The sequence below is a fragment of the Engystomops pustulosus genome, chromosome 2, assembly GCF_040894005.1.
Source record: "Engystomops pustulosus chromosome 2, aEngPut4.maternal, whole genome shotgun sequence".
NCBI lineage: Eukaryota > Metazoa > Chordata > Amphibia > Anura > Leptodactylidae > Engystomops > Engystomops pustulosus.
The window spans coordinates 17785082-17802313 of record NC_092412.1 but is presented as its reverse complement, the minus strand read 5'-3'; the positions used below and the strand labels follow the sequence as shown (position 1 = coordinate 17802313).

The window sequence follows — 17232 nt, the reverse complement described above, 5'->3', positions numbered from 1 at the left end:
GAGAGGGGGCTGTGCTACATTACTAAGGGAGTCCTGTCCTACATCACTTAGTTAGGTTCTTTGTGACATTACTAAGTAGGGGGTACGTTACTACATTATTAAGGGTGGGGGGAGGGGACATCATCAGTTTTGAGAGGTAAATAATACTAAGGGGCACTATGAGACCAAGTGCCTACAAGTCAGGAATCACTTCCTACATCTGGTACTGGAATCAGCTTCTTGGGAAATGGAGAATGTGTCTCTTCTGCCTTCTGCTTTCAATCTGTGGTTTCTGGACCTTTGGAGGACCGTCAAAAGTCCTCCAAATGGCTCCTGTGTACATGTGAGATCAGGTACAGATGTATGAGGATTTTATGGGTGAAGGTCTTTCTAAGTATAAAATTTAGTGGGTGGTTTGGGTGGCCATGGGCCCCCTAGAAACCTTAGGCCCCAGGCTACTCATACAGTCCAAGCCGTCTATGTTATTATCCACTTACTGTATGGGACATAGCCGTGGACGTTATACTGACTGCCAGTAGCAAGAATCACAAATTTGGCTAGTTCTGCAATGATAAGTTATGGAGAGGGATTGTCAGTGTTGAGGAGTCCTCTAGGAAGAAGGCCAGGTTGACCAAGGCTAGAACAGAGGGAGAAGGACACAGCTACAACCTGATTTGAGCAGTAAGTAATGTATTTGCCTAATGGCAGCCCTAGTGTGCAGTACATTTATTGCTGGTGTGTTTAAGTGTTTTTATTCACTGCTGATTTATATTTATCTGTGCATTATATTCATTGCTGGTATATATTAATATGTACAGGATAAATTATTTTTTTGCTGTACATTAATTGTTGGTAAATGTGTATTTGTTCAGTATTTATCTATGTGTTTGGTATAATTAACAATGATGTATGATAATTGATGATGACTGAGATGTATGTGTTTGCTACATCCATTGCAGGTACATTTTTATATGTTTATTTCAGGTATATATATCTGTATGTGTAATATTTTCACAGAAATTTCTTTATATTCACTGCTGCTAGGCCCTAATTGTAAATGATCCCAGAGCAGTTGGCCTATTTATTTTCTCTCCATGATTGGCCCTGATTGCACTCAGTTTGTGCTGTGCTGTCCTGTGGGCGGTCACAAGAAAAGGTTTAAAGGATGCCCCCTGTCTATGGTAATGGTAGAACTGCCTCTCCTTTAGGTGTAAATGATGCCCCCTGTCTATGGTGATGGTAGAACCTCCTCTCCTCTAGGTGTAGAGGATGGCCCCTGTCTATGGTGATGGTAGAGCCGCCTCTCCTCTAGGTGTAGAGGATGCCCCCTGTCTATGGTGATGGTAGAACTGCCTCTCCTTTAGGTGTAAATGATGCCCCCTGTCTATGGTGATGGTAGAACCTCCTCTCCTCTAGGTGTAGAGGATGCCCCCTGTCTATGGTGATGGTAGAACCTCCGCTCCTCTAGGTGTAGGGGATGCCCCCTGTCTATGGTGATGGTAGAACCCCCTCTCCTCTAGGTGTAGAGGTGCTTCCTGTCTATGGAGATGGTAGAACACCCTCTCCTCTAGGTGTAGAGGTGCTTCCTGTCTATGGAGATGGTAGAACACCCTCTCCTCTAGGTGTAGAGGTGCTTCCTGTCTATGGAGATGGTAGAACACCCTCTCCTCTAGGTGTAGAGGTGCTTCCTGTCTATGGTGATGGTAGAACCTCCTCTCCTCTAGGTGTAGGGGATGCCCCCTGTCTATGGTGATGGTAGAACCCCCTCTCCTCTAGGTGTAGAGAATGCCCCCTGTCTATGGTGATGGTAGAATCGCCTCTCCTCTAGGTGTAGAGGATGCTTCCTGTCTATGGTGATGGTAGAACCTCCTCTCCTCTAGGTGTAGAGGATTCCCCTGTCTATGGTGATGGTAGAACTGCCTCTCCTTTAGGTGTAAATGATGCCCCCTGTCTATGCTGATGGTAGAGCCGCCTCTCCTCTAGGTGTAGAGGATGTCCCCTGTCTATGGTGATGGTAGAACCTCCTCTCCTCTATGTGTAGAGGATGTATCCTGTCTATGGTGATGGTAGATCCTCCTCTCCTCTAGGTGTAGAGGATGCCACTGTCTATAGTGATGGTAGATCCTCCTCTCCTCTAGGTGTAGAGGATGCCCCCTGTCTATGGTGATGGTAGATCCTCCTCTCCTCTAGGTGTAGATGATGCCCCCTGTCTATGGTGATGGTAGAACCTCCTCTCCTCTAGGTGTAGAGGATGTCCCCTGTCTATGGTGATGGTAAAACCTCATCTCCTCTAGGCTTAGAGGATGCCCCCTGTCTATGGTGATGGTAGAACCTCCTCTCCTCTAGGTGTAGAGGATGCCCCCTGTCTATGGTGATGGTAGAACCTCCTCTCCTCTAGGTATAGAGGATGCCTCCTGTCTATGGTGATGGTAGAACCTCCTCTCCTCTAGGTGTAGAGGATGCCCCCTGTCTATGGTGATGGTAGAACTGCCCCTCCTCTAGGTGTAGAGGATGCCCCCTGTCTATGGTGATGGTAGAACCTCCTCTCCTCTAGGCGTAGAGGATGCCCCCTGTCTATGGTGATGGTAGAACCTCCTCTCCTCTAGGCGTAGAGGATGCCCCCTGTCTATGGTGATGGTAGAACCACCTCTCCTCTAGGTGTAGAGGATGTCCCTCTCTATGGTGATGGTAGAACCTCCTCTCCTCTAGGTGCAGAGGATGCCCCCTGTCTATGGTGATGGTAGAACCTCCTCTCCTCTAGGTGTAGAGGATGTCCCCTGTCTATGGTGATGGTAGACCCTCCTCTCCTCTAGGTGCAGAGGATGCCACATGTCTATAGTGATGGTAGAACCTCCTCTCCTCTAGGTGCAGAGGATGCCCCATGTCTATGGTGATGGTAGCACTGCCTCTCATCTAGGTGTAGAGGGTTCTCCCTGTTTATGGTGATGGTAGAACCTCCTATCCTCTAGGTGTAGAGGATGCCCCCTGTCTATGGTGATGGTAGAACTGCCTCTACTTTAGGTGTAGAGGATGCCCCCTGTCTATGGTGATAGTAAAACCGTCTCTCCTCTAGGTGTAGAGGATGCCCCTGTCTATGGTGATGGTAGAAGCACCTCTCCTCTAGGTGTAGAGGATGTCCCCTGTCTAAGGTGATGGCAGAACCTCCTCTACTCTAGGTGTAGAGGATGTCCTCTGTCTATGGTGATGGTAGATCTGCCTCTCCTCTAGGTGTAGAGGATGTCTTCTGTCTATGTTGATGGTAGATCTGCCTCTCCTGTAGGTGTAGAGGATGCCCCCTGTCTATGGTGATGGTAAAACCGCCTCTCCTCTAGGTGTAGAGGATGTCCTCTGTCTATGGTGATGGTAGATCTGTCTCTCCTCTAGGTGTAGAGGATGCCCCCTGTCTATGGTGATGGTAAAACCGCCTCTCCTCTAGGTGTAGAGGATGTCCTCTGTCTATCGTGATGGTAGAGCTGTCTCTCCTCTAGGTGTAGAGGATGCCCCCTGTCTATGGTGATGGTAGGACCTCCTCTCCTCTAGGTGTAGAGGAAGCCCCCTGTCTATGGTAATGGTAGAACCTCCTCTCCTCTAGGTGTAGAGGATGCCCCCTGTGTATAGTGTTGGTAGAACTGCCCCTCCTCTAGGTGTAGAGGAATCCCCCTGTCTGTGGTGATGGTAGAACCTCCTCTCCTCTTGGTGTAAAGGAAGCCCCCATGTCTATAGTGAAGGTAGAAAAGCTTCTCCTCTAGTAGTACAGGGTTCCCCCTATTTATGGCGATGATAATCCCTGTCTTGCTCATTCAGATATTTAAACATTGTAATAAGAGATGAACAAATTTCACATAAAATAATCATCATCATTCACAAATTTCTTGTGCATCTTCATCCTTGGACATTGGCAGACGGAGCAGCGTAACTAAGAGGCAGCTACAGGATAGGTAAGGGCCCAGATCCATACCAGGGCCATGCCAAGTCATTGTGGTGTCTGCCAGGCCCTGATGTCACTTGTGATGATCTGGAAGACCAAGCCAACCCCTCCACAACTGTAGGATTTGTTGCCAGTACATGACCACTCAGAGATTGGTAGCTGTGGCCTATTACTGTGCCTGCTTCCAAACTCCTTTCCACTGCTACTAATTCTATATCCCAGCACCTGGTTCAGGGAACTGGGTGGGCGTGGCTTCCGTAGGTAGTCGGAGCAGATCTTCCATGCCGCTGTAAACATACTCAAACGCAACACACTGGCACTTGACATCGGGACCGTCAGACGAGGTGAGTACGTGTTCATTTTTTCAGAACACTTGGACAACCCCTTTAATGCCCTTGCAGTTATATAACACTATAAAATAGTACAATTATTCACCCTCCACCCTGATAAATACCCCCAATATATCTGTATTCTGCAGGTTTTGGCTTCAGCTTGTGGTTTGGTCATCTGCTTGAAAGTTTGAACCTTAGGGACCTGACAGCCAACTCCATCCTACTGTATAGCGAACCTAGGGGCAGCCTAAGGGGTGTCTTATTATAGGTAGAATTTCTTTTGTTCTGATCCAAGTTGTGTTTTTTAGAGGCAGCCGTTTAAAGAGACGTTTCACTTATCCCATTCTTATTGGATAGGATTGCACACATTTTCGCACTCTTAAACCTTAAAAACGTAAAAGCATTTTATTGATATTTTATGCGATGGAGTACACATAGCGAGGCATTCATTAGCGACTTTCAAACAAAAAAACTGGAGGTGTTTTTCCAACCCTCATGATTTGTTCCGACACTTTTCTGAAGCTTATATATTTTTAGACTCGTTTTGTGGCACAATTTTTGGAGCACAATTAGATCGGCTAAAAGTTGGTCTAGGGACTTCTTTTTCGACATCATGAATGGGGAGACAGTTCTATACCTTATTGTTGGTGCGCCAAATAATTAATCCCTTGCGCCACAAACTTACATCCCACTGAAAATTCTAGCACACTTCCAGCTCGACCCTGTGCCAAAATCAATAAATGCCCCCCATAATATCGAGTATTTGTGAGGTCCAATTTTTTACAAACTAGCTCCCTTACTCTGATAGGCCTAAATGAAATCCAGTGTTTCCAAATAAGATAAAACGAGTGTAAAGGCCTAAGGGGTCAGAGAGCATTGCTGAACAAACAACATCCAAAGCTCCGGGGCAGCTATAGCATAGTGCTTTACACCCCTTCATCTGACACATGGTCATCACCCTCACCCATTACTTGCTGGGGTATCAGATATGTCATTGTCACGTTGGTCTCTGGAAAAAAGTGTGTACTGGGAATTTTGACTCATTATAGGACAAGACTCATCATTTTTCTTTTTAGTTTTTTTTATATCACACCAGACTTATCACAACAATATTATTACTTAAATATATAACATCATTTATTATTAGATGTAAGATTAGATGGGATGTCAAGTGGGAGCTTTCTGTAGGACAATTTGAGCTACTGATGGTGGTTAGAATGATGGGTCTGAAATCGTGGAGGCAATCTCTACCCCTCTAGGCCAACTGGAGAAGTCAGGTGAAGACTAGAAGAAACCGACTAGGAGGGGGAGATTTTGGACCTTCAATATGTCTAGCGGGATTTGTTTATCAGTGCTAGATATATATTCTACATTTCCATTTTAAAGTATATTATGAAGGGAGATTTATCAAGCGGTCTAAGAGTAAGAATTTGCTTATTTTCCCATAGCAGCCAATTACAGTTCCCCTTTAAAATATTCATGATCACTGGTAAAATGAAAGCTGAGCTGTAATTAGTTTCCATGGTCAACTAAGCTCATTCTTACTCTTAGGCAGCTTGATAAATCTCCCCCTATTTGTATAAGGGGAATAGACCTGATTTCTACTATTATTATACAAGACGTCTTAGACTCTTACATAGGAAGTCATTATATATTATTACGTGTACAGTTGTATATTATTGAGGTTACTTATTTCTATACATAAAGTGATATTTTAGTTTATATTATTGATAATAGTAATCATTTTACGATCGATTTATGGTGGGTAAAAGTTTAGGGGGTACAAAACTAAGCAATATCCCTTGACCACTTTGGGACCTAAGGACGTTACCCCTTCTATGGTTTGGATCATTATTGATTTCACCAGCTGCCCTACAAATCCACTTCTCTATTAGGTATTTAGGTTTGAATATGTTGGTTTTACGTGGCACTAGTTATATTGGGTATGGGAATAGGACAACTATCTGTTGTTGTTTGGATGATATATGGAGGTATTATTTAGGCATTACGGTATATAGTGACATAACCAGGGCAGTGAATCACATTACATTGTGTGGTCTTTTAATGGGTTTGGTCCCGCAAAAACCATTGATCAAAAACCCATCCATGGATAAGCGTTTAGGAGATGTTTGGGGTGGCCGAAACCCAGCCCTTGTACATGGTCTCTGAAGAAATTACCTCTGTTTCCCTGTTGTGGCCTGAAGCCATAACTTCAGCCATGGCTCCCAATGAAAGTGGCTCCCCTATTAAAGCGGGTTTCAGGTTTTGGCCACTCAGCTACTTAGGATAGGCCTTCAATTGTTACTCCTGGCCAGCCTCCTTTATGGCAGCACCGAATAGTCCTTGACAGTATTATTCTGCATTCTGTGGGAATAAAACATGTATCTTGTCACCAAGTTTTAGTTTTCTTTCCAAATTATATAGAAATTAAATTGAGTCAAGTGTTTGGCTTTTGCAGAATACAAATCTTTTCATGTGCTTCCGAAATAATTCATCTTTGATTCCATATATGAAAGGGCTGATGAGCCTCGGAAGACACATGAAGAAGAAAAAATTGATGACTGGTAACAATGAAACATAGTCCTTTACTAAGATCTCTACTAAGGTGTAGCTAAAAGCCGTCATACATAACAGTAGCTGAAGGGCGTGAAGCATGACCGTCTTCCCAGCCTTGATGGCGGACGCCTTACTAGAACTGATCTTCAGAGCAACCATCATGATCCTGATGTAGGTGAACAGGATGATCAGTCCCACCAGTGAAAAAGTGGAGATGTAGATGACGTCTCTGATTGTGTTTTGTGCTGGGGTGACCCGGAAATAGTTTCGGACACATTTTAGATGCAGTAAGAAAAAACTATGATCTACGAAGAAACATAAGATAATGAAATCTACAAAATTAGGGATGAGTCCGATGGCCCAAATGACTCCGACTGTGATGTTGGTTCTTTGCATCGTGCAGATTTCTCCATGCCTTAGTGGATAACATATGGCTATATACCGCTCAAAAGACATGACAGCGAGGTTGTATGGAGTGACCTTCAAGGCTGTAGAGGACACAGTGATCACAATGTAACAAAATGGCACTGGGAAGGTAACTGGAAAAAAAGAGGTCAGGAAGAGGAAAAGGCTGGAGAGAAGATATATCAGATCATTGATGAGCATGTGGGCAAAGAGGACGTAGCGGACTTGTTCTCTGGCGGAGGAGTTGGTGAAGTAGACGCACAACATAACAGCCATGATGTAGAGGAAGACCACAAAGCTGCAAAGGCTTATCACTAGAAGGACCTGAGCTAAGACGCTGAAGTTGGTCGTTGTGATTATATTCTGTAGAGGATTGGTGATGTTTGTCATAATCCAAGGTTTTAGTGCTGCAATAGAAAAATGTCACAAATCACATTGATGTAGAAGACCGAGAGATGATTCCAAAATTCCTAAAGTCCTAAAGATACTAAAGTCAAGCTTACTCTTGTTCCTCCTCTGGTTGCTGAAGAACAAAACATGACATGATACTTGGTCCTTCCCTCTCCCTATCTTCTGCTTTGGTCATCTCACGATCTACATAACATCTTAATGTAGATAACTCCCATATTAATATTTGTTCTCCAAATCTAGACCACCAATTAACTTGAGTTCATGAGTTACTTCCATTCTATCCTGTTTCATGTCCTCTCCTGGGTCAAGAGTAAGCTTTTTCATCTTTTCCTCTTAATCATCCCCAAGGCTAAAAATATCCCCCTTCTACAGACATTTTATCATGTATTACAGTCACTTACCTCTGTGTAGTCTCACAACAACCTAGAATAAAGATCTTGAAATAATAGAACTTATCAGGTTCATGCTCTTCATTACATCAGGACCTGGATTTTCTTTGATGACTTTATTAAAACATAAACCCAATGAGGAATTGTTCATGTCATTCAGCCAAATGTCCTGCTTCATACAACTGTGGGCAGGAGAACTCATGAGGTTGGAGGACGTCAATGGGTCCTGTTGGCCAAAAATACATTCATAATAAGAATGAAACACAGTTTAAGATCGAAATAGACATACAGTTACTTGGCTAAGGATAACCTTTACCTATAAGCTCTATCTCATTCTACAAATCTTAGGAGAAAGCAGAACAATACTCTTCCATGTGAGAATACCATGTAGACATCTACTTTCTTGTGACGGGGTATTACTTCAGGAAAGTGGTGCTAATGTGTGAATGAGATGTTGAGTATCTGTGCCAACTTAGTGGTACCAATGGAATTCTGGGTAAGGATCTGGGTTCCCAACTTGTTTATCCACAGGTAGAGTAGACAGGAGCCTTCTGACCCTCATAGACCCATATTAATCCAGAGAACATTACTATGTGGGATATGATACCATTAGATATTCCCTACGTGGAATGGAGTCCCCTGGTTCCTGACTAACGTGGTTCCTTTGCAACATCAGGTTTTCAAAGTCTAGCAGGAATTTGTGAAACATATCGGGACTGCTCAAAAGTTGAATAACCATTACATAGCAATTTACATTTTGTTATACTTATGGAGATGATAGTTAACATCAATCGGGCCTCCAGCTCCAAAACCCTGACAATCACTGTTAGAAGCAGAAGTTCTTAGCTGTGATTGACTTTGCTCAGTGGTCTACTGGTGGCATACTTTCTAAGGATCCATACAACACTCTCTAAGAAGAGAAGAGTAGAGTAGCGCAGGTGACAGTACATTGCTTCTGCTCCCTCATTTCATGATTTGTTGTGGATCTCACCAGCTCTATATTGCAAAATAGTGGACAGAAAGTTAAATCCATGTCAGAGAAGACATAAGCTTAAATGTTGTGTGGTCCTAAGAAAAATGCAGGATCCTTTCCTGCAAGTAGCTCTAAGCCTAATGAGTCCATGGGTTGGGTTGATGAGACAATCCCTTAAGAAAGGTATTTGAAGATAACATTGGAATAATGGATGAAAAACATCTACAAAATTAAGAGTAAGTCATTAGAAAACCATAAGGTCTCCAGAAACTGGAGTCAACTTAATGGAGCCTACTAATAGTATCTACATACTCATGTGTTTGACTGGCTCTGCCTCAAAATGTAGCATTTTGGTGGTTTTTTTAGAGGCCATCTTATATTAAAAAAGATTAAAGAACCTGATTAAGGAAGTCTATATGGGTCCACATTATGTTCCCTTGAATAATATACTCACAGTGAAGCAGAACGTCAAAAGTGGTGAATCCTCTTCAGTCTGTGCCAAGAACATTCAACCTCCTCTGATCTACATTGGTATTTATAGTCTTCTAACTTCATTACCTCGTACCTAGTCTATTGTCCCAATGGGCTACACTCTTTCGCTTCGCGTCCCCTGGATGTCATCAATGTCTCCCTTGATATTTCTTGTTTTTCTCAATATGGTACATACTGGAGTTAGCAATAAGGTGACATTTGACTGGTTTTAATTGCTTTGACATTATTACAATCTTATCGTTTTCAAATTAATTGATTGTAGAAACCCGTAGAAGCTTTATCCAGCTTTGGATCAATAGACTGAATGTTTGCCCATTTCCATTTTTTTTGCAGAAGTGGAAATGGAAAAGATGAATATGTTGAATCATTTTGGAGTCTAATATAGTCTTCTATGCCTTGAATGCAAAACACTTCCAGAACCCATTTTTTGAACCCCCATTATACCTCTAACATATGTGTAGTAGATGATCAATCCTACCAAGGTGATGGAACCGGCCTCCTTTAATGGCCTTAAGTGAACCTGTCACCAGGAATTTCATTTTGAGCTGTTGACAGGTTCCAATAGCCTATATAGCTTTGTTAGCTTTCTGAAACATTTCAGTAGCTTATATAAGTATAACTCACATTACTTGTCTCCCTGCCAGCAGTGTGTGGTGAGTCCCAGGTGAGGGGCAGGGTCTCTCCTCGTGTATTCTTCCTCTACTTTACACCATCCCCCCTCCCCTGCCTGCTCAATGCACCTGCCAGGAATTGTGGAGGGGTAATGGAGGAGGATGAGTGTGGAGGGGACACCGGCAAACACAGGCTGCTGGTGCCCCTCCCCAGGGACTCACCACACGCTGCTGGCAGAGAGCCAGGTAATGTAAAATACATTTATATAAACTACTGAAATGATTCAGAATGTTGACAAAGATACTCTTGAAAGCAGGATACCATAGGCTGTTAGAAGCCATCACAAGTAGAGATGAGCGAGCACTAAAATGCTCGGGTACTCGTTATTCGAGACGAACTTTTCCCGATGCTCGAGTGCTCTTCTCGAATAACGAGCCCCATTGAAGTCAATGGGAGACTCGAGCATTTTTCAAGGGGACCAAGGCTCTGCACAGGGAAGCTTGGCCAAACACCTGGGAACCTCAGAAAAGGATGGAAACACCACGGAAATGGACAGGAAACAGCAGGGGCAGCATGCATGGATGCCTCTGAGGCTGCTTAATCGCACCATTATGCAAAAATTATGGGCAACAGCATGGCCATGACAGAGTGACCGAATGAGGCTAGATAGCATCTAAAACATGCAATAATTGACCCTGACACTATAGGGGACGGCATGCAGAGGCAGCGGCAGCAGAGGCAGGCTAGAGAGTGTCATGGCGACATATCCTAAATGGACTCAGGTTTCACCAAAGGAGGTGAAATGATTTCCTATGTGAACAAAAGGTTGACGGTATATTTAGTCGATAACACAGCATGGTGGCGACATAGTGACCAAGTTCCATAACGTATCTGGTGAAACACCCGAAAAATGAGCCTGACACAGCTCTTTTGATAAGGGGACGACATGTGGAGGCAGCCATGGAGACGACTTCCATGATTAAGAGCGACAGTATGGGGCATTCATATTGCGCTGTAGAGATGAGCGAACATGCTCATCCGAGCTTGATGCTCGTTCGAGCATTAGCGTACTCGAAACTGCTCGTTGCTCGGACGAATACTTCGCCCGCTCGAGAAAATGGCAGCTCCCGCCGTTTTGCTTTTTGGCGGCCAGAAACAGAGCCAATCACAAGCCAGGAGACTCTGCACTCCACCCAGCATGACGTGGTACCCTTACACGTCGATAGCAGTGGTTGGCTGGCCAGATCAGGTGACCCTGGGATAGACTAGCCGCTGCCCGCGCTGCTCGGATCATTCTGTGTCTGGATGCCGCTAGGGAGAGAGCTGCTGCTGGTCAGGGAAAGCGTTAGGCTGTTCTATTAGAATAGTGTTAGGCAGGAGTGATTCTCCAAGAACCCAACAGCCCTTCTTAGGGCTACAATAACGTTCTACTTTTTTTTTTTTTTATTTGCATCTAGTACCATTTTGTGAGGAATTAGCAGGGGGACTTGCTACCGTTGTGTTTAGCTCTTAGTGGCACACATATCCACCTCAAACACCAAAGTGGGAAAATTTAGTAGGGGTTGGATTTCAATTAGGCACAGCCTGCCATTTTTCCTTTTTTATTTTACGTTTATTTTGTTTAATAACTCAGTGTCATCTCATCTGGCATAGTAGTGTGCTTTCATACTTGGCTAGAAAATAGCCATAGGAGAATCCAAACGGCTTACTTACGCCTACAGTAGCGTTATATATTTGATTTCTGGTTGATCTGCTGGTGGCTGTACTTGCTGCAGTGCATCTACTAGCCAATTGTGAGCAATTTGTAGTGAGACTTGCAACCGCTGTGTTTTGCGCTTAGTGACGCACATATCCATTGCAAAGACCGAAGTGGGAAAATTTAGTAGGGGTTGGATTTCAATTAGGCACAGTCTGCCATTTGTCCTTTTTTATTTTACGTTTATTTTGTTTAATAACTCAGCGTCATCTCATCTGGCATAGTAGTGTGTAGAGATGAGCGAACACTAAAATGCTCGGGTACTCGTTATTCGAGACGAACTTTTCCCGATGCTCGAGTGCTCGTCTCGAATAACGAACCCCATTGAAGTCAATGGGAGACTCGAGCATTTTTCAAGGGGACCAAGGCTCTGCACAGGGAAGCTTGGCCAAACACCTGGGAACCTCAGAAAAGGATGGAAACACCACGGAAATGGACAGGAAACAGCAGGGGCAGCATGCATGGATGCCTCTGAGGCTGCCTAATCGCACCATTATGCCAAAATTATGGGCAACAGCATGGCCATGACAGAGTGACAGAATGAAGCTAGATAGCATCTAAAACATCCAATAATTGACCCTGACACTATAGGGGACGGCATGCAGAGGCAGCGGCAGCAGGCTAGAGAGTGGCATGGCGACATACCCTAAATGGACTCAGGCTTCAAACCAATGGGTGGCAGAGAGGAACCAAAGGAGGTGAGCAAGAAGCGCTCAAATAATATCGCTACATGATAAAAGTTTGCCAGTATATTTTGTGGATTACACAGCAGGGTGGCGACAAAGTTAACATGGAAGCCATGAAAACAACCCCAAATTCTGCCTGACACAGCTCGTTTGATAAGGGGACCATGTATGCTTACAGTTCATGCCAGTCGCTGCACTTGCTGCCAGTCTCCTTTCGAATAGTTTAAAATAATAATAACCCTCATCCATAAAGCTCTGTATAATGCTGCACCCCCCTACCTCTCCTCTCTTATCTCAGTCTATCGCCCAACCCGTGCTCTTAGATCCGCCAGTGATCTTAGATTAACCTCTACCCTAGTGCGGACCTCCCACTCGCGTCTCCAAGACTTCTCTAGAGCTGCACCAATTCTATGGAATGCTCTGCCCCGGACTATCAGACTAATACCTAACCTCCAAAGTTTCAAACGTGCTCTTAAAACCCATTTCTTTAGGCAAGCCTATAACACTCATTAACTGCATGAAGTTTTAACTCTTCTACTAACCCGTCCTGTGTCGTCCTCCCATCTGTTATCCAGCAACCAACAGGCACCAGACTTCTCTGCAGTCCCATTCACCCTGGACCTGGTATATAAGATGACGGCTGAGTGTTTCAAGCGACAGCAATTCCATTTATTATATTTTTTTCTATTCCCTAAGAAGAATGGCTTGACCATTAAATATTCTTTTACCTCGTGTTACCCCATCATCTTCATAAACCGTAAGCTCTGGCGAGCAGGGACCTCACTCCTGTTGTTCCATACAAATGTTGTGCTCTGTTACATTACATTTGTATTTGTTTCCTATGATTTGTAAAGCGCTGCAGAATATGATGACGCTATATAAATAAAGATTATTATTAGAGATGAGCGAACATGCTCGTCCGAGCTTGATGCTCGGTCGAGCATTAGGGTACTCGAAACTGCTCGTTACTCGGACGAATACTTCGCCCGCTCGAGAAAATGGCAGCTCCCGCCGTTTTGCTTTTTGGCGGCCAGAAACAGAGCCAATCACAAGCCAGGAGACTCTGCACTCCACCCAGCATGACGTGGTACCCTTACACGTCGATAGCAGTGGTTGGCTGGCCAGATCAGGTGACCCTGGGATAGACTAGCCGCTGGCCGCGCTGCTCGGATCATTCTGTCTCTGGATGCCGCTAGGGAGAGAGCTGCTGCTGGTCAGGGAAAGCGTTAGGGTGTTCTATTAGCTTACTGTTAGGCAGGAGTGATTCTCAAAGAACCCAACAGCCCTTCTTAGGGCTACAATAACGTTCTACTTTTTTTATTTTAATTTGCATCTATTACCATTTTGTGAGGAATTAGCAGGGGGACTTGCTACCGTTGTGTTTAGCTCTTAGTGGCACACATATCCATAGCAAAGACCGAAGTGGGAAAATTCAGTAGGGGTTGGATTTCTATTAGGCAATAACTCAGTGTCATCTCATCTGGCATAGTAGTGTGCTTCCTTTGATACTTGGCTAGAAAATAGCCATAGGAGAATACAAACAGCTTCTTGAAGCCTACAGTAGCGTTCTATATATTTGATTTCTGGTTGATCTGCTGGTGGCTGTAGTTTCTGCAGTGCATGTACTTGCCAATTCTGAGCAATTTGTAGTGAGACTTGCGACCGCTGTGTTCTGCGCTTAGTGGCGCACATATCCATAGCAAAGGCCGAAGTGGGAAAATTCAGTAGGGGTTGGATTTCTATTAGGCAATAACTCAGTGTCATCTCATCTGGCATAGTAGTGTGCTTCCTTTGATACTTGGCTAGAAAATAGCCATAGGAGAATACAAACAGCTTCTTGAAGCCTACAGTAGCGTTCTATATATTTGATTTCTGGTTGATCTGCTGGTGGCTGTAGTTTCTGCAGTGCATGTACTTGCCAATTCTGAGCAATTTGTAGTGAGACTTGCGACCGCTGTGTTCTGCGCTTAGTGGCGCACATATCCATAGCAAAGGCCGAAGTGGGAAAATTCAGTAGGGGTTGGATTTCTATTAGGCAATAACTCAGTGTCATCTCATCTGGCATAGTAGTGTGCTTCCTTTGATACTTGGCTAGAAAATAGCCATAGGAGAATACAAACAGCTTCTTGAAGCCTACAGTAGCGTTCTATATATTTGATTTCTGGTTGATCTGCTGGTGGCTGTAGTTTCTGCAGTGCATGTACTTGCCAATTCTGAGCAATTTGTAGTGAGACTTGCGACCGCTGTGTTCTGCGCTTAGTGGCGCACATATCCATAGCAAAGGCCGAAGTGGGAAAATTCAGTAGGGGTTGGATTTCTATTAGGCAATAACTCAGTGTCATCTCATCTGGCATAGTAGTGTGCTTCCTTTGATACTTGGCTAGAAAATAGCCATAGGAGAATACAAACAGCTTCTTGAAGCCTACAGTAGCGTTCTATATATTTGATTTCTGGTTGATCTGCTGGTGGCTGTAGTTTCTGCAGTGCATGTACTTGCCAATTCTGAGCAATTTGTAGTGAGACTTGCGACCGCTGTGTTCTGCGCTTAGTGGCGCACATATCCATAGCAAAGGCCGAAGTGGCAAAATTCAGTAGGGGTTGGATTTCTATTAGGCACTAACTCAGTGTCATCTCATCTGGCATAGTAGTGTGCTTCCTTTGATACTTGGCTAGAAAATAGCCATTGCAATAGGATAGGATTGTTTGGTTTTAAAAACTCAAAAAAAAACAAAAAACACAAAAAAAAAAAAAAAACACAAAAAAACACAAAAAAAAACAAAAAGAAGTAAAAAAAAAAAAAAAAGTTATAACTCTCATTTTAAAAATGTTTAACCCGAGGGCTAGGGGTAGAGGACGAGGGCGGGGACGTGGGCGTCCAACTACTGCAGGGGTCAGAGGCCGTGGTCCTGGGCGGGGTGAGACACCACCTGCTGATGAGGGAGCAGGGGAACGCCGCAGAGCTACACTCCCTAGGTTCATGTCTGAAGTTACTGGGACTCGTGGTAGAGCACTGTTGAGGCCAGAACAGTGCGAACAGGTGATGTCGTGGATTGCTGACAATGCTTCGAGCAATTTGTCCACCACCAGTCAGTCTTCCAAGCAGTCCACCCATGTCACCGAAATCCCCACTCCTCCAGCTCCTGCACATCAGCCTCCTCCCCCCCAGTCTGCCCCCTCCCAGGAAAATTTGCCATTTGAACCGGCATACTCTGAGGAACTGTTTTCTGGACCCTTCCCACAGTCACAAACCACTTGTCCGGTTGCTGCTGAGCAATTTTCCGATGCCCAGGTTTTCCACCAGTCACAGTCTGTGGGTGATGATGACCTTCTTGACGTAGTGGAAGTGTGTAAAGAGGTGTCCGACGATGAGGAGACACGGTTGTCAGACAGTGGGGAAGTTGTTGTCAGGGCAGGAAGTCCGAGGGGGGAGCAGACTGAGGGATCGGAGGATGATGAGGTGACAGACCCAAGCTGGGTTGAGAGGCCGGGTGAACACAGTGCTTCTGAGACGGAGGAGAGTCCTCGACCTGAACAGGTTGGAAGAGGCAGTGGTGGGGCCAGACGGAGAGGCAGGGCCAGAGCTGGTGCATCAGCGCCACTGTCAACTAGTGAAGCTCCCGTGGTGAGGGCTCTTGCGGCGAGGGCTAGATCTTCAGAAGTGTGGAGGTTCTTTAAGGAAACACCGGATGACCGACGGACTGTGGTGTGCAACATTTGCCAAACCAGGCTCAGCAGGGGTTCCACCACTACTAGCTTAACTACCACCAGTATGCGCAGGCATATGAATGCTAAGCACCCCACTCAGTGGCAACAAGCCCGTTCACCTCCGGCCGTGCACACCACTGCTCCTTCCCCTGTGTCAGCTGCTAGTCAGCCCCCTGCCCAGGACCCTGGCACAAAAACCCCATCGTCGCCTCCACGATCCTCCACAGCATCCACCAGCGTTCAGCTCTCCATACCCCAGACGCTGGAGAGGAAAAGAAAATATAGTGCAACCCACCCGCACACCCAAGCCCTTAATGTCCACATCTCCAGATTGCTTAGCCTGGAGATGCTGCCCTATAGGCTAGTAGAGACCGAGGCCTTTCGCAACCTCATGGCGGCGGCCGCCCCTCGGTATTCGGTCCCCAGCCGCCACTACTTTTCCCGATGTGCCGTCCCAGCCCTGCACCAGCACGTGTCAGACAACATCATCCGTGCCCTGACCAACGCCGTTTCTGACAAGGTCCACCTGACCACGGACACGTGGACGAGTGCTGCCGGGCAGGGCCACTATATATCGCTGACGGCACATTGGGTTAACTTGGTGGAGGCTGGGACCGAGTCTGACCCTGGGGCTGCTCATATACTGCCGACGCCGAGGATTGCGGGGCCTACCTCGGTCCAGGTGTTTCAGGCCTACTATGCCTCCTCCTCCTCCCACCCCTCCTCCACCTCCTCCTCCGAACTACCATCCGTGGGCACGGCGCCATCAGTCGGTAGCTCTAGGCACAGCAGCAGTGCCGTCGCTAAGCGACAGCAGGCGGTGCTCAAACTGCTGAGCCTAGGCGACAAAAGGCACACCGCCCAAGAGCTATTACAGGGCATCACGGCGCAGACTGATCTGTGGCTGGCACCGCTGAACCTCAAGCCGGGAATGGTTGTGTGTGACAACGGCCGTAACCTGGTGGCGGCTCTGCAACTCGGCAGACTGACACATGTGCCATGCCTGGC

General features: G+C 45.5%; 1 protein-coding gene across 1 annotated transcript; it reads right to left on the bottom strand.

Moving 5' to 3' along the window:
- Positions 1–6666: 6666 nt before the first annotated feature.
- LOC140117007 (odorant receptor 131-2-like) lies at positions 6667–8709 on the bottom strand. Its single transcript, XM_072133438.1, has 4 exons — positions 8608–8709; positions 8089–8226; positions 8013–8034; positions 6667–7607 (listed from the first exon to the last, which is right to left on the bottom strand). The coding sequence occupies exons 1-4, from the start codon at positions 8707–8709 to the stop codon at positions 6667–6669; spliced, it is 1203 nt and encodes a 400-aa protein (XP_071989539.1).
- Between the last annotated feature and the right edge of the window lie 8523 nt (positions 8710–17232).